The sequence below is a fragment of the Dermacentor albipictus genome, chromosome 1 (genome assembly GCF_038994185.2).
Source record: "Dermacentor albipictus isolate Rhodes 1998 colony chromosome 1, USDA_Dalb.pri_finalv2, whole genome shotgun sequence".
Taxonomy (NCBI): Eukaryota; Metazoa; Arthropoda; class Arachnida; order Ixodida; family Ixodidae; genus Dermacentor; species Dermacentor albipictus.
Window position 1 is genome coordinate 330,706,830 of NC_091821.1, and position 22,898 is coordinate 330,729,727.

Here is a 22,898-nt window from a genome sequence, read left to right on the forward strand (position 1 = left end):
GAGAAATACACAGGACAGGCACTGTCTTGTGCTTATGACTTTTTGCGCTGCTTTTAGCATAGAGATCAACCAGCTCTCCCAGTTTTACCCCCTACGCCAGTTCGCTTATTGTAGTCGTACGTACCAAAAACACCTAAATAGTGGAATCGTCTTCCCGTCCAGATGGCTCCTATTCACAAAGCTTCAAGCTATTTGTTAGCGTAATCTCTAACATTCCGTAACCTTGCTCACTTTATTTGCATTCAGCATTGTATTAGATTGTATTGTATGACTTTATGTTCACCTAATTCGGATAACTATTGTTTACTTGCTTTCGCTTGTATATGCATGCAAAACTTCTTAATTTAATGCATGTGTTAGCTAAAAATGTATAAACATGAAGCATTTTTATTAACATTTTATTTCCTTGACCACTCGCCGCTGTAGTGCTCCTTTGACTGTGAGAGTATTGAAACAAAACGAGTATATCCTAAGTATCCAATGTAGGTAAAGAATGCTGATCGTATTAACCAAAAGGCGTGCGTATTTTTTCCGCTGCACTTGAATCATTTGAACTGTTTGTGTTTGAAGCATTTATGGAAATACATCTGCATTATTGCTATAGTTCACGCAAATGTGTCTAATCCAATAGAAACATTTCTTTTTTCTAGTTGCCTCACGTCAGTTTATATTATCTCCGCCCACTTTACTGTGTTGTCGCTTTATTTGTATTTCTTTTTTTTTCGCAACATTATGCTAAAGTTTACCTATTGTTTTGTCCCATCTATACCACCTACTAATGTAGGTATGTGGCATATCTTCAAAAGATTAAGAAGAAGAAGAAGAAGAAGAAGAAGAAGAATGGCGGTTCTGACACGGCTACAACGTAGTACAATTAGGAAGCTTTTGCTGGCTGCTGGCGTCATACTGCTTTCAGCGAAATGCGGTCGCTTGCTCCCTTTGGATTACAGCAGCGGTCTCCTCCTCGACTCCCGCATCTTGATCGACACGCCGGGCTGCAGAGTGCGGCTGCACCAGCGCCTTTTCCCAGACCTCGCTCCATCGACGCGCAGCTCCCTCCCGGTATGCGTGGGCCGCGAGCCGCCCGTGAGCTTTAACCTCGACCGGGCATTCTTGGACTACGCCAGGCTAGACAACATGTATGGAATCCGCTCGTTCCGCGAGGTGTCCTGCCACTACGCCGCACTGGTCACCGACTCCAACGCATCCGCGTCAGACCACCGGCCGCGGCCATTCAAAAAAGAGTGGTACAATATAACACCCGGCATGAAGCTCGAGACCGAGTACTTTAAACTTCGTTGCCTTCACAAACGCGACATTATCTACAGCGGCTTGCACCTCATAGCCAGGAGGCGTTACCGCCCGCCAGCTGCGAAGGTGGCCGTCAAGCCCAGGAAAAAGCACAGTGTCCTCGTAGTCTCCATCGGCGCCTCGTCGCGGAGCGACTTCGAGAGAAACTTCAGGGACACCGCCGGTTTCCTCAGACACTCTCTCAAAGCGCACGAACTGCTTGGCTACAGCGCCGTCGGCGCTGGCTCCTTTCCGAGCGCCGTGGCGTTGCTGGGCGGAATGACGGCGGGTGAGGCGTGGTCCCGTTCTTCCGGAAGTTCGTACGATGTACTGCCCCTTCTCTGGAAGGACTACAAGAAGCAGGGACACTGGACGCTCTACGTCGAGGAAACGCCTTCTGAAGGCGCGTTCGTCGACCCCGTCGATCGTGATTTTCTCCGCAAGCCCACCGATTATTACCCTCAAGCCATGGCCTCGCAGATGAGCCTGCCCGATGAAGCGGCTGCGTCTCTCGTGTCCGAGGTCGGTATCTCCAATGAGCAGCCGTCAATATGTTCAGGCTACAGGCTGCGTAGCAAGGCTCTGCTCGATTACGCCGCGGAACTGATAAGAGCGGGCGATGGGTATCCTTTCTTCGTCTTCATCAATCTGAAGGACTCCTCGCGAGGCGGCGCGAAGGCTCGCGCCCTGGACAGGCCGCTGAAGGCGTTCCTCGCGAACCTCGAACGGAGAAACGTGTTCGCCGAAACAACGCTGATTCTGCTCAGCGATATTGGCAAGAGTCACTGGGACACCGGGATCACCCGCGATGGCAGCGGTATGCCGCTGTGCTTCGTCAAGCTGCCACCACTCTTGGTCGAAAGGTTTGTCAGTGGTCCTTGAATGCATATAGGTCCAAAAAGTGTATATCGCGCGGTAGTGGCAGATGGTAAAAGCTTGAGACTGTGGAATTCCAACTAGCCCGCATGAATGCGTCACCCTTTCTAGAGCGGGCTATTTGTATTGGCCAAGACGTCTCAGCTGTTTACACAAGTGTGACGTGAGCTAATTCAAGGTACTGCCTTTCTTGGCCAAAAATTGCCACTTTAACAACTCTTGCCCTTCACTAACCGTGCAACACATCGTACTTTGTTTTAGATGCGCAGTTGGAGTGCTATCACTGGTGAATTGTTTTATAATAAGCTTTTCAGAGGGCATCGCAGACACCGTCTTTTGACTATACCGAGCAGCTCAAGCACGAACCGACTCAACCAACGTAGAACAACTCATTCCCGTAAGGTATTTCATTGACAAATCGCAGCGTTCCTTCCTTTACGTGGCTTTAAGAAATTGCGAGCAAACACAAGACACCATTCAGATAGCCTGCAGACAGTGGCAGTCGGACACGCTTACATTAACAAAAAGCTGAAAGACAGTGCGTTTCCAGCGATTTGAACGTGGGACAGTATAAGGTCGTACTGGTTGCCTTGTGTGCGCCAGCTTGTTTCTCTTTTAAAAAAAAAGTATGCACTGGCACACACACTGTAAAACTTGGCACGCGATACAATAGAGTTACATAATCTTTGTCATCGACTCGCGCTGTCTTTTGCTATATTCAGTGGATATTTGCAGTCTACAGTAACTAGATAAATCTTCAGAAAACGATTGTGTCAGGCACCCATCCGTAACATCTACAAATTTCCCCAAATATTTTCAACGCCGCGGCGCTACAGGTGGCAGCAGCGACTGCAGCTACCGCTGCCAAAGTATGCCATCAGAACCGGCGACATCGTAGCGACATTACGCTACTTTAGAGATTGACTCTTACGAATGATATCTTAAAATACAAGTGTACGTTTCTATTCGATGAAAGACTTGCTTTCAGTTTGTACGGTCTTACGGATATTCAGCAACGATATTTTCGGGAGTACTGCTGGTCCTTTTCCTTACAAGTCACATCCAATTACCATGGAAAAAGTGGCGGTTCCTGAAGGCTTCAGTGCTGATTTACATTAAATATACAATCATGGTTACAATATTATGCTATGTAGAAATAGTAGAAATTAATGAAGTTTAATTAATTAAGATTAGGTTTCAAGGACGCACGCTACGTACGCGAAATAATTCGTGAAAGACAATATTTACTAAGAAGTACAGAAAGATTGTACTATGTTACGCTGATAACCATAGAAATAAAGAAGAAGCGAAACATACATTCTAATTTAATCGCATATACAGTGCACGAAGTGTTTAATGTTCTAGCCCATGTATAAGAAATCTGACGAATTCTGGCTATAGTGGAAAATGCTTCCTTCGGGTTGGTGCTACAAATATCCGGCAAAGGTTCGTTCTATGTAGGCTGGGCTGACGGATCTTAAGGTCCAAAGGACCTTAAGGTTGCACCTTTGGCAACGGCATGCGGTGACAGATTTTATAAACACAGCACTGAGTGAAGCCTCTGACAAGCATAAGCTACATGAGAATTCGACGCAAGATGGCAGTGAAAACGCAAACCGAGGTATTTCACTGATGATGTGTGATAATAGGATTACAAGAACACGTATTATAGAATTCGGTACATGGCACATTATTTATTTACTTGGCACGAACTTTCTCTTGACTGCTACGAAAGCAGATCCGCTGCATTTCTGCCAGCTTAATATTGTTTAAATTTGTTTTTTGTAATATTTCTTTTCTTGTTGCTTTCTTTAAAAAACTACATGGTAGTATTGCTTTACACGAGACTAGTACTGTACGATCCGCGAGACCCCAGCATGACATCTCAGACGACCATTGCAGCATCTTCAACTGAGCCATCCCTTCGCAGGTATCCTTCAGTAGCCGCGAGCCTGTCCGTCAACGAGCGTCGCCTCACCACGCCTTTTGACGTGCACGCCACGCTCAAGGCCTTGGCCCCGCTGCCACGCGAACTGAGCCTGGAGCCCACGCAGCGCGGCCGCAGCCTCCTCGCCTCGATCCCGGCGAACAGAAGCTGCGTCGACGCCTCCGTGCCGCTCGAGTACTGCGCATGCGTTGAGGAACCACACGTCAGCTCGCCACAAGCCAGCCCTGGAACGCTGTCGCTCGCTCGACGCGCCCTCGAACTCATCAACAACGCCACTGGTTCGTCGCCGCTCCTCAAGGACGTGTGCGCAACTTTCGTTCTCAGGAGAGTCGAACACGTCGACGATCATCAGAGTCGAGTAACATCCGCCACATCTTCCAACACGCCCGCTAGTGCCAACGTGCTGATGATTGTGTCGACTATTCCACGAGCCATTTTCTCTATTCGAGCTCGCAACATCCCCGCTGGCGCCGAGGCTGAGGTCAAAGCCGGCAGCAGAAGTAGCATTCGTAAAGGCCATAAAGTGGAGATTACGGAAGTCGAGAGGATTGACCGGTACGCGGACGACGTCTCCAAATGCGCTAAGCTCGTCCATGGCAAGCTGCGTAGGTACTGCTACTGCAAGGATATTGCTCTTAGTGGCCACATGGAGTGAGGAACTGACGATATACGATGCCCTATGCAAACTATCGACAACTTCTGTGCATTGTTTCTTCAGCTTCCAGCAAGTGTTCTTACCCCTTTCTTTTATTCTTTAAACCTTGCGGCAAATCCTCCCGAATAAAAAAAAAAGATAAGAGGAAAGGGTGCTCTTTCGCAGAGCTGTGTGTCTTCTTCGACGTTATTCCCCCATCTTGCACACAAAGCGCGGGCAAGGCGTGTAGTAAGACTTTCTTGGACTTCAGTGTCTTGAAGAAATGAATAGCACAAAAGTGCAAACTAATAATGTAAGAGCTAAAATGCCACCCATTGCCGCTGGCAAAACTATGCTACAGTTCGCGACGCTTGCGACGCCGCAACTGATCCGTCTTTAGGCGGCACGCACTTCGAACTACGAATGTTGGAGCCACGTCGCGTTTTTAGCAGCCCGAGGCATTGATTCCTATGAGAGTATGCGATTGTATAGTTGTGGGATTGTTTCCGGTTGGTGTGTGTAGACAGCATTACTTGAGCGCAGGTGTGGACCGCTTACCTATGTACACTTGATTTCGCCGGTTCATAAATGAGGGAGCGACCTTTGTGTAGTACCTGTGGGAAGAATTTGTGGACTTCTTTCACTTTCTGACTTTGAGGTTACACGTTTTGCACCCCTGGCACGTCGTCTTTCGACGACATTACGGTTGTCGACGAGCATCAGGAGTGTCCTAATCAGTCTTGTCACCGGAGGCTTCGTTCGTATTGCTTCTTTGGCAAACGCGGAGATGCTTTCGAAAACTTCCTTAAGACGTCAGGCGTAACAGATGTAACAGTGAAGGCATGCTGCCGCGCGGTTGAGCACATTGTAACTGTTGTTGTTGTTGTTGTTTTCTGTTAATGTGGACTAACTAAAGCGCACCCTCGATCCAGACCAGAGACGCTCGCAACTTAGATTTTTGCATGCGTGCCAAGAGTCCCAAATCTCCCAGACGTTATATGCCAGGCAAACATTTCAGCGAAAAACGTTAAGCAACTTTTAGAAACAAGGCAGAAGAGACGGACATCTTTTTTTAATCCAATTATCTCGACGGGAATCGTGTCGTAATTCCTCGGTCAGCGGAATAGAGGCGCACGGGTCAACTTCGGGACTCTGTGATACCGCGCCGACACTTTCGGCGCTTAAAACAATGCTTAGTAATGTTTTGTGATGCAGTATATATGTACAAATCACTACGTAAAGCTTTAGAATGCACTAGCACTCTTGACTTTTTCTTTGTGCTCGGTCCCGTACGAAACAGTCTCTCTTCTTTAATGTGCATAGACCAATCTCGGAGCCAGTCCAACGCATATCGCCGGCTCGCGCGAGTCGGTGACAAAAAAAAAAGATAAGAAAAGAAGAACAACCTTGCGAATAATTTAGGAACCACGCAAGGAGGAAAGGAATAAGAATTAGCATCAACGAGGGAATGGAAAATTACCAGCGCACTGTCTTTGTCGTGCTACTGAGATCGGGGCCGCGGATTCTACCCCGGCCGCGGCGGCCGCATTTCGTTGGGAGCGAAATGGGAAAACGCACGTGGCTAAATCGACACGGAGTCCGTCAATATGGCGTGCCGCAATTAAAACCACAGAAATATTTGGTGAACTTTTTTTACCGAAATTGATAGTTTTGACTTTAGCAGACAAAGACGGCAGTCTTCACTAGAAAGGAAACGTAAGTCAATAATATTCATAGTCGAGGATAAGGGCAAAAAGGGGAATCGAACTGGTTAGTTGACCAAATTGAATTTAACTGTCATTATCTCGCGTAACGATTTCTTTCTACAGCGAAGCTGTCTATGGCTAGCCGATTCGTCCATCCGTCCGTCCGTCCGTCTGTCGCTCGCCTGTACGCCGAAAAATCCTCCGCCGCAATCCCATGCGCATGCGCGAAAAAGAAAAGAGAGAAAGAGAGACGTGCCATTAGCTAACACTACCTAATAGGACGAAGCCTGTTTGCTGTGATCTATGACGTGGCCCAAAATGTCTATTGACAAGGCTGGCGTGATGAAAGCGGTGACGTTAAAATCACTGTTGCCTACTCGGGAGCATCTCCATTAGATTCTACGGCAGGCGTTAATGTGACGTCATGGATTGGATTGAAAATGCCTTGTGCTATCTAGGTGGTGTTGAATTAGCTCTGCCACTAGTGACGTGCTAACGTCCTTGCTTTCAGTCGCGGACGAGCGCACGCGCAGCAGTTTCTCTCTGGCTACGAAACGGGTAGGCCACGCGTCACACGTGCTCCTTATGAGCAGGTAGCTTTCTATCAGCAACGCCCTGAGCAGAACCGGGAACGAGCTCATCTACGCCATGCCGATGCTGCAGTTCGGGCACAAGAACAGGCTCGTACAGCCGAACGCAAGCAGCAACTGCGTATACCGAGGATCCGGCAGCCTACCAAGCTGTCGTTTATAGAACCTTCGGGATTAACCCAGTGATAAACACTGGAGTTGCGCGTTTCAGCTTCGCCGGTTAACCATCTGTACGGAGTGCTTGGATGGTGATTTTGGATTACCATATAGGCTCTTGTAAGAGCATCCATTGTGATCTAATTTTTTTGACCATGTATAGCACCCTTGATTCCTTGATGGAAAGAGAGCGAACGCTGTTGTTTTCATAACGCGTATATTTGTAAGCGCGCCACGCAACCGGCGCCCGTCTCTAGTACTCACTAGTGTAGCTGTACACCGCTGCTCCGATTCGATTCATCAGCATACTCACGGGTACAGTCTTCTTCAGTGCCTTCCATGGCGTTAGGTATGACTGAGACATCAAAGCTTTTCACGACGATGTCCGAAGACCACGCCCACCCCGCGCTAGGAATCCAAGAGCGTGCACACAAGCTGCGACGCTCTATTCAGCCCTCGAATTCTTTGTTTCATTATATTTTTTCTTTGTGGAATTTTGACCTGTCAAGTTGGGCTGTTACATGAGTGCTGCCCTTAGTCCTGCATATGCGTTTAGCCGAGTATGTATGTTTCATTCCTTCTTGTCGCACTTAGTTTTTATCTATTTCTGTGGGGCCCTTTCCCTCCATTGGTACACCAATCTCACTGCAGCAACATCATGTAATGTGTAGCACAGATAAACGGTGATATCAGCATGACGAAATGACGGCCGGTGGGATTAAAACGCATTATGTACGATCGAGGGAGACGGAGGGTAAAGTGATGCGATCAGATTGAGTTTGTTATGCACGACAGGGATAATTCGCTATCGCTGGGAGCAACACTTGTTCTGTAGTGGGCATCAGCATCAGGGTCAGGACGACCACTATGGTGGAGTTGCAGAAAACTACGGTGGGACTTTGGTGGGAGTAGCAGGTAAGAAAAGATAACCCATGACGCCAACTGTGCTACCCTATAGGAAGGAAATAAACTAGGAGGGAGCATTACCTCATAAAGCCAGCCTTCGCAAGCCAATTTTTTATTTATTCAAATAACTCACAGGCTCTTTTAGATGAGAGCATTGTGTGAATGAGACAATACACATGGAAATGCAAAAGCATGAGAGCGAATACATCGATTGGAAGAAAAAAAGGTATACAATTGTTAGCGACAAACACCAGACATTATACTCTTAAAATGAAGGAAAGCAGTTATACACATTTTAGGTTTTAGAAATGTGCCCATACAAATACAGAACACAACTTGGCTCAGAACTAAACAAGGTCAAAGTTTATTACATGTAATACAACATTAAACAACATTTTGTATTGGTAACAGCACATAAAAACAAAAATATTAGTTAAGTATGGCGGTTATCCATCCTCTAAATGCGTTAGTATTTCTGGTACCAGGGCTTGTGGCACGCGGAACAACATACATGTTAAATGATTTAGTATGACCAAAAATGCACCGAAAGCTACTGCAATTATGAAGACGATGTGATATACCGCTTGGCTGAGACAAGGGCAGCGTGTTTATATGAGAACCGAACACCATTTCATGAAATAAACAAAGCAGTTCAACCGTTCGACGTCATTCTAAAGATGGAAGCGATAGCGTCATGTTGATGTTAGTCCCGCTGCAATGTCGGCGATGCAGCGCGCAGCACGGTTTTGAACGTACTCAAGGGAGTGTGTTAGTTATGATTGGTAGGGTGACCAGATAGGCGATGCAAATTAAAGTTGTGGGCGAACAAACGTTACGTAAGCGAGTTTTCGCGTCTCAGGTGGCGCACCCTGAAGATTACGTTTTAGATATCCGAGAAAACATGAAGCTTTAGCTACGATTTCATTTATGTGTGTCGTCCAAGAAAGGTTAGGAGTAAAATGGATACCAAGGTATTTGTATGAAGATGCCGCTGAGACTGGATGATTGTTAAGCGAGTAGGTAGCTTTCGGATGAAAGTTACTAATTTACATTTGTCAGTGTTTGCTGTCATTAGCGATTTAGAGCACCATTTTGTTGCATGGTTCAGATCCTTTTGTAGCGCAATATGATCAATTGGATTAGACATCTTACGGTAAATAACACAGTCATCTGCCAACAAACGAATGGTAGAGGTGATATCTGTAGGTATGTCGTTAATGTACATTAGAAGTAGCGATGGGCCCGAGACACTGCCCTGGGGAACACCAGACGATACCTCATGCAGAGAGGGATGATTAGCAATCATTTATGCAAGTTAATTGTGTGCAAATTCACAAAAAGAATTCCAATCCATGATAATGTTAAAGAATCGATGTTTAACGCGGAGAGTTTGAAAATTTGGAGAGATTGGAAAAACCCCTTCGCTTTTTATCAAAAAAAAGGAAAATAAACTCGGCCCAAGAGTTGGCCCTATTCGCTTTCATCCCGATATGCGTGGACAACTTTGGTTATTTATTGTCCCCTGTACATTTATTGTTCTTACTTGCGACGTGCGAGTGCCTCGCTGTCGCCTTTCTCGTCCTTTAGGAGGAGCGTGCTGGAGCGGCTGTGGAAGATATCAAAATTTACTGGGACGTCACCACGTGTTCGTCCTGCTTTTTCCTTCGTCAATTTTACCCCGCCCCGCTGCCTCAATAGTTATTTGCTCCCTCCATGTTATTATATCCTGGTTCCAGCATTCGCCTGTCTTTGCAAACGTGACGCAGAGCTTATGTTTCAGTAACGTCGCGCAGATTTTTCTGTCATTCTGATTCATTCCCACCCGAGCAAACAGATCGTTTCCTTCAGGCGTTTCAAGTTCTCTCTGGCTTAGCATTTCAATTCTTCCATTGCTCTTTTCCATTTTTTTTTTTTTGCGACGGTTTAGCTGTGCTTTGTCGCAATCAGCTATTCGCTATTTGATTCGCCGTGCAAATAATGGGACATAGACGGGCGAAATTCGGTCACCCACGCAAAGAAAAGCGGGCGGAGGAGGACAATGTAAGACACCACAGGAAACAATTGGGGGATCCCGTGTTTCCATTTCCTGTCATCGACAAACGCAGTTATATATTGTTTTGTCACGGAGCACTTTTCAAGAACCAAGTCGGAAGAAAAGGCCGCGTTGACGTTCAGGGACTCACTTTTGTTTCTTTCCACTTTCCTTCTCTCCCTCGTTGTCTCATCATTATATTCAAGATTTTGTACGCGTACCTTGGACATAAATTGTCCCGAAGGCATACACAGACGTCAACTTGCGCGCAAGACTGGCTTTCTAAGCTCTACCTGGTAATTCACGACAGCGCATGCATACGAAGAGCCCCGAATTAGCGAACAAACTGCTTAGTTTCTGCTAACGCTCCCTTTCTTCATTTAATTAGGCATGCCTTATAATACGCAGTGTTATGATCCAAACGCTTAATGTGGTGCTAAATAAATGAACCATATGATGAGTAGATGCATGTATGATAGACAATGACTAGGACAAAAACTACAGGATCTCCTAAGATTTTTCTTAAGAGGTGACCGGCAAAAGCCCTCTTCCTCATCTTATCATTCGCCTCTTTCTGTTTTGCCTCTTCTCTTTCACTTCTTGCTTTTAGTCATTACTGCTCACTACTAAGCATTTTAGTTATTTGTAATCAATTGCGGTCATTACAAGCCGTCGTTAGACGCGTTGGTCATACATATTCATTACTTGTCATTTCAGTCATTATTAGTCATTACTGGTCATTACCAGCATTTTTAATCATTTCTAATCAATTGTAGTCTTTACAAGTTGTCGTCAGACATACTGGTCATTGCATAGTCATTATTATTCAGTACAAGTCATTTCAGTCATTATCAGCCATTAGTGCTCACTAGTAAGCATTTTAGCCATTTGTAATCAATTACGGTCATTACAACCGTCGTTAGACATATTGGTCATATCGGAGTCATTAGTAGTCATTACAAATCATTAATAGTCATTATTAGTCATTACTAGTCATTATTAACCTCTACCAATCTATGATAACGTTATCATTCACTAACTGTCACTATCAATCATTTTCACTCTTTAATCTGTCTTTAATCTGTCTTCATATGGCGTGATGACGCTCCGGCGGTCAGGTCTAGAAAGGCTTTCGTCTTAATAAAAGGGGAAAACACAAAGCGAGTAGCATATAACATACCGGTATGGGCAGCACATGTGCTTTCGCATACCTCTCTCTCTCTAATGTAACATCAGAGGCCACCCTGCCCACATCCCCTGTTCTTTTTTTTTTCTGTGGCGACAATTATTAGACTGGGTTTGACGTGTCCGTCCGTCCTTTCCGTTATGCTATCGACGTCTTGACGTTGCTGTGTCGCCGTAGGCATACCGCCTAACCATCCTCAGCTTCCCTCTCACAATATAGCGAAGAAAAACGAAACTTTCCTGCTGGGGATGGAACTAAAGTCTCAAAATTAGGAAAGAGAGCGAGAGAGAAAGAATTGAATAGTAACTGAGGATGACAGGCCTGCTATACACAGGGCTTGCTACTTCAGCTGAGGTATTTGAGATGAAATTAATGGGGCAATGAATACAGCAGGACAGAAGACAAACGGAAGAAAAGACTAATAATGAATAAACTTCCGTTTAGTAAAGGCCAGATGACAAAGTAAACCTCAAATGACTAAGAAAAGTTAAAATAATGTTTATAACTCCCGACTGGCGTAAGTTTAACACCAGGGCATTCGTGGCTCAGTATGAGTCCCCACTTTTGACCCAGGGCCTCAGAAACTCACTAGGCTGTACGTGACCACATATAGTGAACCGGGCCATGCAACATACAAGCTTGGCACGTTGTGCGGAATTTTGTAAAAAACACAGACTCTGAAAGTGGTGGCATCTGTGCATGCACTTTGATGGGCGCATTAAATCGCACACCAGTCGACGAAAGCGGTGTTGTGCGCATCGCAAAGCAAAGGGCACTTTTTCCTAAAGCTGCGGCGTCATTTGGCCTGCTGCTATTTGGCCTGCTGCTTAGCTCATGCTAAGCGCCCGCTGCTACACAGCAATTCAGTTCAGAGCCAGGTTACCAATGAAGTGAGCCTGAATTTTTCCATTAATTCGGGCACTAGCAGCAGGTGCCACCGACCACTTGCCAAATTTTTATTTTCTTATTTCTCGCGACCGGGCGTACGCACCGGCCTTGGCGCAGTGTTCCCACGACCACAAGGACATCGGATGCCGGCACCAACTCTGCCGTCCGAATAAGCCGATAAGCGCTAAAGCTATAAATAGAAACAAAATGAACCTCGGTCGTACAGACACGAAAAATAAACTAATTATATAAAAAATAAGAAACGATGAAAATGGCGTCAGCCACGCTGATTGCGATTCATTGTTTTACGATTCAGCGCCTGCACATGTGAACATTTATCGAAAAAAATTTGAGGGTCCTGAGACCTTCGTAGATACCTGGCGTCCCAAATCGATTTGACGCACCCCCAGACTCTTGAATGTTGAACAGTGTGGTCGTTAGACCTTGTCGGTGTGACACAGCAGCAATGTAAAGCCTGGAGCAGACGATCAGAATAGAGGAGAACATGACTCGAACGCAACTTGCAACAATTCGGTCATTTGAAAACGGATGCACAGATATATGCGCAGACGACACCCCTATGCCGCAGGAAATTACATGCGCACAGGTATGGCTTTTATTCCTTTTCCTTTCGACTCAAGCATATGGCCAAAAGCGGTCACACTATGAAGTGACCACGCTAGGACACATTTAAAAACGGCAATCATTTCCTGGTCAACGAGATGGACGGAATGCTGACACATTTGGTGTCCAATGTTGCCATCTTCGCTGCTTCAACGATTAGCCTTGTTGGTTCATCTCTGTGTGACGATAACACCACGGTATCATGGAAAACTGGACCCGTATTTATAAAAAGCTCTCACGCATAGTAGTATTCGTAAAAGCGAATTTCAGCCAATTCTTATGCTGGGAATATCATTAGCGAATGTTACCAGCCAGTGGCAAAAGAGCGTTTACGAGCGAAAGGCTTTTTTAATCCAGCCCCTGGTTCATTCTACACGTGCTGCAAAGCAGCGCTAGCCATCCATCGCGTGGCTTCTTTGCATTGTTAGAACGCTTTCTTGATCTGTCGATTAAGCAACGGCTCGACTTCACGACGTAATGCTTACCACAGGAAAGAAGTATCTGGTGTACTACTGAGGCGTAATTCACTAAGCGAACTTACGAACAAATTTTGCCGTAAGTAAAATCTTACGGAAAGAGCGTATTCACAAAGGTAGAACTGTTCGTAAGATCAGCAAGCTTGTGATGCCCGCCGCTGCTCAGACGAGCGCTGTAGTCGAAGAAAGGCGTGTATATAATGGTAACGTAGTTGCGAGCTTCACTGCTTGCGCCTATATTAAGCGTAATTCGATTCACAAAACCTAACCAGCCATCACAGCTGCCGACATAATAAATTTCTACTACAGGCGGATAGTAGTCTTACGAACCTCGTTATATCTCTCTGCGTCACTCGAGCTGACGCGGGTAACCGGTAGAACGCGCTGCAGCGGCCGATTGGCCAGAGGCCATTACTGATAGCCGATGATGGCGCGTTATTAAATTCACGAGGCGCGCTCTGACTTGTCATCTCAAAATGCGATGAACAGTTTTAATGCATAATTGTATTGCGTGTGCGCTGCTATAGAAGGCAGCAACATTATAGCTGTGCTGCGAACTTCTGCTTAATGTCTGATGGGCTGCGTTTCTTTATGCACGCAATAGCATTTTTCATGGTATGAAGAACTTTATTTAGGTCCTGAGGGATCAGTCTGGGACTGATGCGGGCCGCTCCCACGTCGGGACAGAGAGAGCGAGCCCTTCTGCTGCTACACGGGCTCTCTGGACAGCCCTGAGTTGGTCCGCCAGCACTTCATTGTACAGCATCCGCTGCCACCACTGTTCACCTCGAGAATCATCACCGGCCAACGCCAAGCAGCGCCAAAGCATGTGTTCTAAATCGAGCAAACCCCCACACTTGCTACAAGAGGCTGAAACCCCGCGGTCCGAATTAATTTTAATCATGATGACCGGGTTAGGGTACTTTCATGTCTGCAGAAGCCTTAATGTAACCGCCTGTGGCCTATTTTGGAATAGGGGGGAGAAAAATAAATTGGAAGCATTAATGAGAAAAGCCATCAAGGCTGCGCTTGGTCTGCCTGTGACTACGTCAAACGATATGTTGTTACGACTGGGTTTGCATAATACTTTAGATCAAATTGCCGAGGCTCAGCGTACGGCACAGAGGGAGTGGTTGCTAGGTACACCAGCGGGTAGGTATATTTTAGAGTCAATTCAAGAATCGGTGGCTGTGTCGTGCGATGAGGCGCGGCTACACGAGTTGAACGCGAACCTTAGGGCCAAAATCATGGTTCGTCCGTTTCCGCGGAATGTGCACCCCGTGCACAATGTAGAAAGGCGGGTCGTAAGAGCTAAGGCTTTGTTTCGAGAGGCAAAGGATCAGGAGGAGGAGTCTGCGTTTGTTGACGCCGCATGGAACAATGGGAAAGATGCTTATTCGGTGGTGGTGGTAGATAGCAAAGGGAGCGTTAGAAATGCCGCTTTCATTTGTACCAAAGATCCGGGGGTCGCCAAGCAGGTGGCTGTTGCTCTAGCACTAATTGATTCAAAAAGAGTTTTGGTGTTTAGTGACTCGCGATCTGCGATTAAAGCCTTCTCGAGAGGACTTGTTGCGGAACCGGCTAACAGACTGCTGCAGGGTAGGGATATCACTTCGCATACAGTTGCTTGGTTCCCGTCGCAAATGGGGACAGTGGTGGGAGCCCCATGTATAACCTCAACGAAGTGGCGCACAGGGAGGCACGAGGATTAGTGTGCCGTGTACTCTCTGAAGGGGCTGGATCTTCCGCTCATGAGTTCAGGGATCAACTGCTAACCTACAACGAGATCACCAAGAACTATTACTTAGGGTACAGGGCATTCCCCCTGCCATATTCTAAATTAAATAGCATTTTTCATGCTCGTCGTGAAATTCTATAGGGTGGTAGCAAAGAGAAGTTTGGCGTCCTTCCCAGACAACTGTCAAGTTTGTAATTAATGTGTCTTGAGCACTGCTATCCATTTATTCTTATTTTTTAGTTTGAGCTTGCTCTCACTCATAGGACTGCGGATGATTATTTTTGCCCACGCTTTTGGGGCTATAATTCTCCATGTGCGATGAAACAGAGGGAAAAAAAGAACGCTTAAACGCTTCTAATTATCAAAACTTTTTGTTGTTGGAGAATTTGCTGTCGTCTTCCATGCTCTTACCCTCAGCCTTCCATTATACTGCTCATAGTTCCAATTCAGGACTAAGATGAATCGACGTAGTGTCTGCTCCCATGGTTTTGTTCACCCTGTCGCCTATGGCGTGAGTATGTATGTGTATGTATGTGTACGACGGACGGCTATCCTGTCTACGATTTGAAGCGGGACGTCAAATGTTATGGCATGTCAAAAAAAAAGTGTCGAATAAAATCACTTACCACCACTGATATGAAAATCACGTCGACTGCTCTAACAAGAACGATGATGCTGTGAAATAAAGCGCAACTCATTGGTGCACGAGTCCACGCGCGCGCGAACACGCACACACACACACACACACACACACACACACACACACACACACACACACACACACATATATATATATATATATATATATATATATATATATATATATATATATATATATATATATATATATATATATATATATATATATATATATATATATATACCCGCATTGACATCTATCGCTAGAGACACTCCGTTCTCGGTAGAAAAAAAGTGTGCACGTGATTGAACTGTGCGCCAGTCGGCGCACAGTTTGATCACGTGATTTCGCGAGCTTGGACGAATCTACGACATTTGCGTTTAATTAGCAGTGCAAGTGCATATCGTGTGGGTTGTACTGAAGCACTGAACGAACTTCACATCAAGGCTGTGTTAACTGCAGCATTCGGCTGACAACTCGAAAATTATTTCATTTATGGGTAACTTCCATATTTACTTTCAGCCAAAGGGCACGTGTCCGCAACTCCTAAGGCTCGGACTCCGTTTCAGTGATAATTCCGGCTTCATGTGTTTAATTATCCGCAAGAAAAGTGGGAAAATACTTATTGAGAAAGTGGTCAGGCAACAAAACACAATCTCTACAATGGTATTCACTGCATGCTTAGAAGAAATATTGAAGCTGTAATACTGGGAAGGATTAGCAGCGACGATCAACGGTGAATATCTCAACAATCTTCAGCTTGCCGATGAAGTTGTCCTGGTCAGCAACACTGAGGACACATTGCAACAATTGATTAAGGGCCTTAACCAAGAAATTGCAAGAGTAGGCTGAAGATTAGTATGCAGAAGACGAAAGTAATGTTGAATAATATGTCAAGCGAACAAAAATTTCTGGTCGGCAGCCAGCCTCTAGAGTATGTGCAAGAGTAGGTTTATCTAGGCCGATTACTCACAGGGAGCCCTGATCATGGAAAGGAAATTTACAGAGCAATGAAAATGTGTCAGAGCGCACACGGACGGCATTACCAAATCATGACTGTACGTTCACCGCGGTCGTTGAAAAAGATAGTACTCTTCCAGTACTATCTATTCCAGTAAGCAGGAACTTTGAGGTTAACAATGAAACTTCAGTTCAAGTGGACGAGCGCTCAGATAAGCAATGGAACGAAAAATCTCAGGCCTAACATTAAGAGAAAGGAAGAGAGCGGTGTAGATCAGAGAGCAAACAAGGGTAGTGGTAGTTGAAATTAAGAGGAAAACATGGAGCCGGGCAGGCCACGTAGCTCATAGGGCAGATATTCGGTGGTCCATTAGAAATACAGAGTCGGCGCTAGGGGAAAAGAATTGCTGTCGAGGACAGCAGAAAATTAGGTGGGAAAATGAAATAAGGAAATTTTCAGGCATAACTTGGAATCAGCTAGCGCAGGTCAGAGGTAAGAGATCGCTGCGAGAGGCCTTCGCTCTACAGTGAACATAAAAATAGGCTGATGACGTTTGGCAACATCCAAAATTCGCCCGGAATTTCAACGCACTGTTGCTCTTGCGCCACAATTCGTCGTTAGGCGTTCTTGAGCGCTTCGTCGTCGGCTGGCGCTCGACGGCCTCATCGACTAACCCCTTCAACGGTACCGGCAGCCGAAGGAGCTGATATTGATCCTAAACGCGACATTATAACCGCATCTGCAACCGTGTGCAGCGTGATTGAATACCATACCGATCAACATACGGGTGCTGATCGCCTTGCCTTGAAGCCATATGAGCTATATAATACGCAGCTCCGCATTTTCCCTTTCCGTAATTACTATCGAAATAATTACGTTTCGGCGCTGTGTAATATGGTGGTGGTGATACTGCTACAGGCGGTGTTAGCCTGGCAGACTTGGCCAGCGATTGCTCCGACTGAGCGTCTCTTTCTGAGTCAAACATGTCACCAAGTGCCCATCAGTCCAGTCTCCCCTCGCAGTCCTCTCGCAGAAGAGCGAGAAGGTTGCGTGACACTTCCACTGCTATGCTTTTGACGGCTGCGCAGTGAACGCGCGAGTGCGGTTGCGCCTGTTGGCGCTGCAGCAGACGCCCGGAAAAGGAAGCTGTCCAATAGGGGTGCGCTGTGATTTGCCAGTAGAACGTAGCCTCGACTACAGATGCATGACGCGCGATCATGCTATCGTTTGACCGTGCTTCTTTCATGCCGTTTAATTCGAGCTTTGCTTCCTCCTAACTCTCTTACGACGCCGTAAGCTATATGCGCTGCCACTTCGGGTGCATGCTTATCTGAGCGTAAGAACTGTTCGGCTAAGAAAAGGCGTACGAAAAGCACAGGTTAGTGAATGCCGCCCCTGATTCTTTGCATTTTACAAATCGTGTTCTAATGGCAGTTCTTGCAGGCGTGCATCTATCTCACCTTGAAGAAAACTGCTGGCCTTACAAATAGTTTTTAATTTACACGGGGCCGAAAACACTACTTTAACATTAGCCCATTCTGCCAGCTCTTTCGCGAGAGGCGACATTTAGCGTAAATATGAAACGACAGCTACCCTCTTCAGAAACTTCCTAACCAAGCCTTCAGCGACCGCCGCTTGAACGTGCAACGGGTATTCTGCTTGCGAAAGGCGGGAATATTGACTGCACAGACCGTCCGTCATTAATTGTCACACGATTTGTGAAAAGCGTGCTCAAGACATACACCTAACATCTTCAACATGGAGAGTGCCACGCCACAAATATGTCTGAGCTTGTCGTCGTCGTCGTTTGTTGTTGTTGTTGTTGTTGTTGTTGTTGTTGTTGTTGTTGTTGTTGTTGTTGTTGTTGTTGTTGTTGTTGTTGTTGTTGTTGTTGTTGTTGTTGTTGTTGTTGTTGTTGTTGTTGTTGTTGTTGTATGCAAAATACATACAAGAAGTAGAGTATTAGTGAACAAACGGGTGGGAATGCTCCAAATGTCGTGACTGCACGTGGAGGAGGGAAGTGAATGCCCTAATCAAGCCGCCATCTCGCCTGCTTCACGATAGCCCGACGGTGAGGGAGCACTCAATGACGTCCGCTAAGGGGGCGACAGTTGACCCGCTTGGCAGTTCAGTTTCGGCTTCCTTGGTCAAAATGGCCACAATGCACTGCGTTGTATAAATTAGTAGGGTCACCCTTTGTGTGGCTGAAAACGGATTCGAATGACGCGCCTCGAGTCTTGCAGTAGGTTAAGTCGGTTTGCGCCTTTGGATAAAACGTCAATCAGCCTAATATATACAACTGCTCGCCTAATTACGACGTTAAGCCGCTTTAATATGTTTGCTTCCGTAGCGAAGCTAATTTCCATTAAATATTCAGTCATTTCAAACCTTTACATGTACGATTCCCAATCCGACTTGAATCTCACACTCCATATACCCTGCGTACGCTGAGTTAGTTCTAACGAGGACCCGTATTTACAAAAAAAGAAAGAAGTTACTACTCTAGAACCTATAGCGCAAGACTATATTCCAGCCAATCGGGAAGCATATTATTAGCAAAGCCGGAAGGCGCAAGGTAGAAGATCTTAAGAAGTAAACCCTGAGCGAATTTGGCCTCAGATATTTATCCCTATTTTCTCTCTCTCTCTCTCTCTCTCTCTCTCTCTCTCTCTCATGTTGTTTCGTCGTGTTTGATCTTCGGCGTCGCCGTTCAGCCCCAACCTGTCGAGGACTAATCGTCACTTCCACGGTAGCATTTTAATGTTAATGTTTCCTACTCGGCCGGCATTACCATTCCAAACACTATTTCACTATTTTCTGGTTTTACTATCCTTTCTCTGGAAAAGTTATATCGGCTGAACCTTTCAACTACTTATAACTGTGGTAAAACTTCATGGACGTGTTGATATTCTCTCAAAGAAAGTCACCATGGCTCACGCTGCTGCCTGTCAGCCATTCCCCGAGGCTGTTTTCTCTCGACGCCTCTCCATGAAAGCAGCCTGGTATTGACATGCGCTACCGGGCAAACTCATCAAGCGATCTGTCTGACAGCCACCAGATGACTTCCATCGGTCGAAAAGCAAGAATCCTGACCGCGCGTTATCTCATTCGGCCTTCGACGTGTCTTGTCATGCCAAATGCCATGAAGTGCAAGAATTGTTCGCACAGTTAAGGATAACGTAGCTGGCCAAGTCTTCGACCTGTATTTACCTGAGTGGTCCGAGTTAGCTGAAAACAAGAGAACTTGTTCTCGCAGAGGCGAACGTTCTGTCTTTAAATGATGCGTCTGTCACACCGCTTCGATTGATTGATTGATTGATTGATTGATTGATTGATTGATTGATTGATTGATTGATTGATTGATTGATTGATTGATTGATTGATTGATTGATTGATTGATTGATTGATTGATTGATTGATTGATTGATTGATTGATTGATTGATTGTGAAGGGCACAAGCTCTTTCGCGAGCAACCGTTGAACAAATTCCTAACTAGCTTATCTCAGTTATGTAAACCCTTCGTAATGGCAATGTAGTGTTGTATTGTAGATGCCCCAAAACTAAATCACTCGTTTGAAAAAAAAATATTACGAAACTTTACGCTGCAGATGGAGAGTGCACGTATCAAGTAAATGTCAACTTTTCGGCATAACTGTTGCCAGAAAAAAAAACTGCGATATTGTGCGTTTCGGCTGTAGGATTCCGAACTTATTTGACTTTTAACCCGTAAGCGCTAAGGACCCCGTGTCACAGAAAATCCGGTGTTGGTGTCGGCGTCGGTGTCGGTGTCAGCGACATTGTCTACGTGAGAAAAATCATCCCGAACCACGCATCCCGATACACGCAGGCCCTGCGCGTGGCGCATAGGCGTTACTGAACTAATTCAATTTCTCGAAATAAAATGCGCAAGAAAATTCGTAAGGTACGACTGACACACAACTGCAGACATGATAGCGTCGCACTTTAATTTGAATATATGAGAACGCCTAATCCTCGTTATATGTGGTGCTCTTTGGCCATACCTGGCCCTTGCGCCAATAAACTATATAAATCATCATCAAAACATAATTCTGTTACACGGAAACTCAAACACAAACCCCTTTCCGGCTGCCGTTTGAGGCCTGTATTAGTAGGGGTGGTGCGCCCCACAAAGCTCGCCTTCGTGCATAGCGTTCGCCGCCAGCTTTTCCCGGTAAACATTACGGTTACATAAGCGGCCGTTGCCGGGAAACGTGCGAAGCAGTCAGGGATGTTTGAAAGCTATCCCATTCCACTCTTAAAGGCGAAGCTGAAGCGTACCTCAACTTTTTCTTTGAAATAGAACAAACTTTATTCGACCCTGTTCGCCACTGTTCACATAAAAGAAGGAAGACGCCTAAGCTTCGCTTTAATACTGGAATGCCTGTTAAGAACGGCCAGCTGCTGTGCAAGTTTGCCAGCCATTTACGCCAGCGGTGGCAACCTCATCTTGGAATGCCGCCGCCAACCTCTAGCCACGGCGTCACTAAGTCCACTTTGTGTCAGGAGCAATACGCACGTCCTCCACTCTCCGTCGCTTCAGCTAGGATGCGTTTGACGAAGCAAGCTTTGTGTTGAAACCGCCATCGTTACGCTCTAGCCTCGTCGCCGTTGTGACTGAAGGAGTTCGACGAAGCAGGCTTTGTTCGCAACACGACAACGCGGATCGGATCTGCTACCCGGGACGGCTCCGAGTTCTACGAAATTCGTGTGGTGTCGGTTTCAGACCGTGAACACGTGTGTGTGTGCATGTGGGTGTGTAAACCGTCCCGTGGAGAGGCGGCTAGTTTGCGAGGCCTAGACGAACGTTCGCGTCACCTTGTATCGTGGGAGGACCGAGTGTTTAAAAACTGCTGTTGTGCGGATGCTCGACACACTTTCTGAAGCAGTCATGTTAGACTGAGACACTCTCTCAAGCAGTCGTGTTGGACTGACGTACTTTCCCTCGCAGTCATGCTAGACTGATGAACTGCATGTAAATACTGTAAATAAACCCATATTCCTCGTTCTCGATGAGAAGCAGTCCTTCCCTTCATCAACGTCCTCAGCATGGATAAGTTGGACGACGGCATGGGCCAGCTACCTTCGAATTCATGCCGGACTCCAATGTTGACAACGGATCACGAGTGATGGGATTGAGCCCCCAATCCTGACATGCTATAGCATTCGAAGATCCCTGACTGCTTCTCATACTTCCCAGCAAATGGAGCGTATGTAACCGTAATGTTGATTGGGTTTTCTGGCAGAAACGCGGCCTCTTGTGTGGGCCGCGATGGGTGGATGGATGGATGGATGCTATGAACGTCCCCTTTGGAACGGGGTGATGGGTTCCGCCACCAAGCTCTTGTTAATATATTGCCTAATGTCCTACCTATGTTCAAAAGAAAAAAAAGGAAAAAAAAAGAAAACCACGATGAATTCTCACAACAAGTATTTCTGAAACCCTATAGTAAACTTCGTGTTTGCACGCCTCCGTTGTTTCTTGTTTCCCTACTTTTCTTCCACCAATCTTCCAATCGCCGCTTACTAAACTGTACTGTGTACACATTTACTTTCCCCTTGTTTTCGCTGAACCGAAGGGCTTCAAACAGGTCAGAGATGCCTAAATTGACCACTTGGCAGATGTCTTCACATGCTAATAAACATTGCCCATCGTTTCCCTAGCTTTACCGCAGCAAGCACATGCTTCTTCTTCCTTCTTATATCTCTCCTTATAAGTGCGTGTTCTAAGGCATCCTGATCTCGCTTCGAAAAGTAATGAGCTTCCCTTTGAGTCATCATAAATTGTTTCATTCCTGATTTCGTCTTTTCCTCTTAAGTGGTTACTCATAACAGGCTTCTTTAACATTGCCGCCACCCATGAGATTATCTGAGCCTCTGTGACTTCCCGCTTGATGTTCTTTGTTGCCATGTTGCTCACCATATAGGTCACATACTTGCTGGTAAGCTTCCTAGTTCTTTTGCTACATTGTGAATCAATGTTTTTCCTGTACAAATACCTGAGAATTCTCCCAACCCGTTTACTTTTTTCGATATTCCACAGTCGCTCTTCGTAATCAATTTTACTGTGAGCTTCTCTTACTTCAAAGCTTGTGCAGCCCATATCATCCTGCACAGCTTCATTTGTAGTCTTCCCGTGAGCACCCAATGCGAGGCGTCCCGCTGATCTTTGGTTGCCACCGAGTCCGGATTGTATCCCTGATTTCAACCAAACAACCGCATTTCCAA

General features: G+C 46.0%; 1 protein-coding gene across 1 annotated transcript; it reads left to right on the forward strand.

Moving 5' to 3' along the window:
* The first annotated feature begins 821 nt into the window (after positions 1 to 821).
* Positions 822 to 4,935, forward strand: LOC135909544 (uncharacterized). Its single transcript, XM_065441523.1, has 2 exons — positions 822 to 2,153; positions 4,097 to 4,935. The coding sequence occupies exons 1-2, from the start codon at positions 841 to 843 to the stop codon at positions 4,767 to 4,769; spliced, it is 1,986 nt and encodes a 661-aa protein (XP_065297595.1). The 5' UTR covers positions 822 to 840; the 3' UTR covers positions 4,770 to 4,935.
* The last annotated feature ends 17,963 nt before the right edge of the window (positions 4,936 to 22,898 follow it).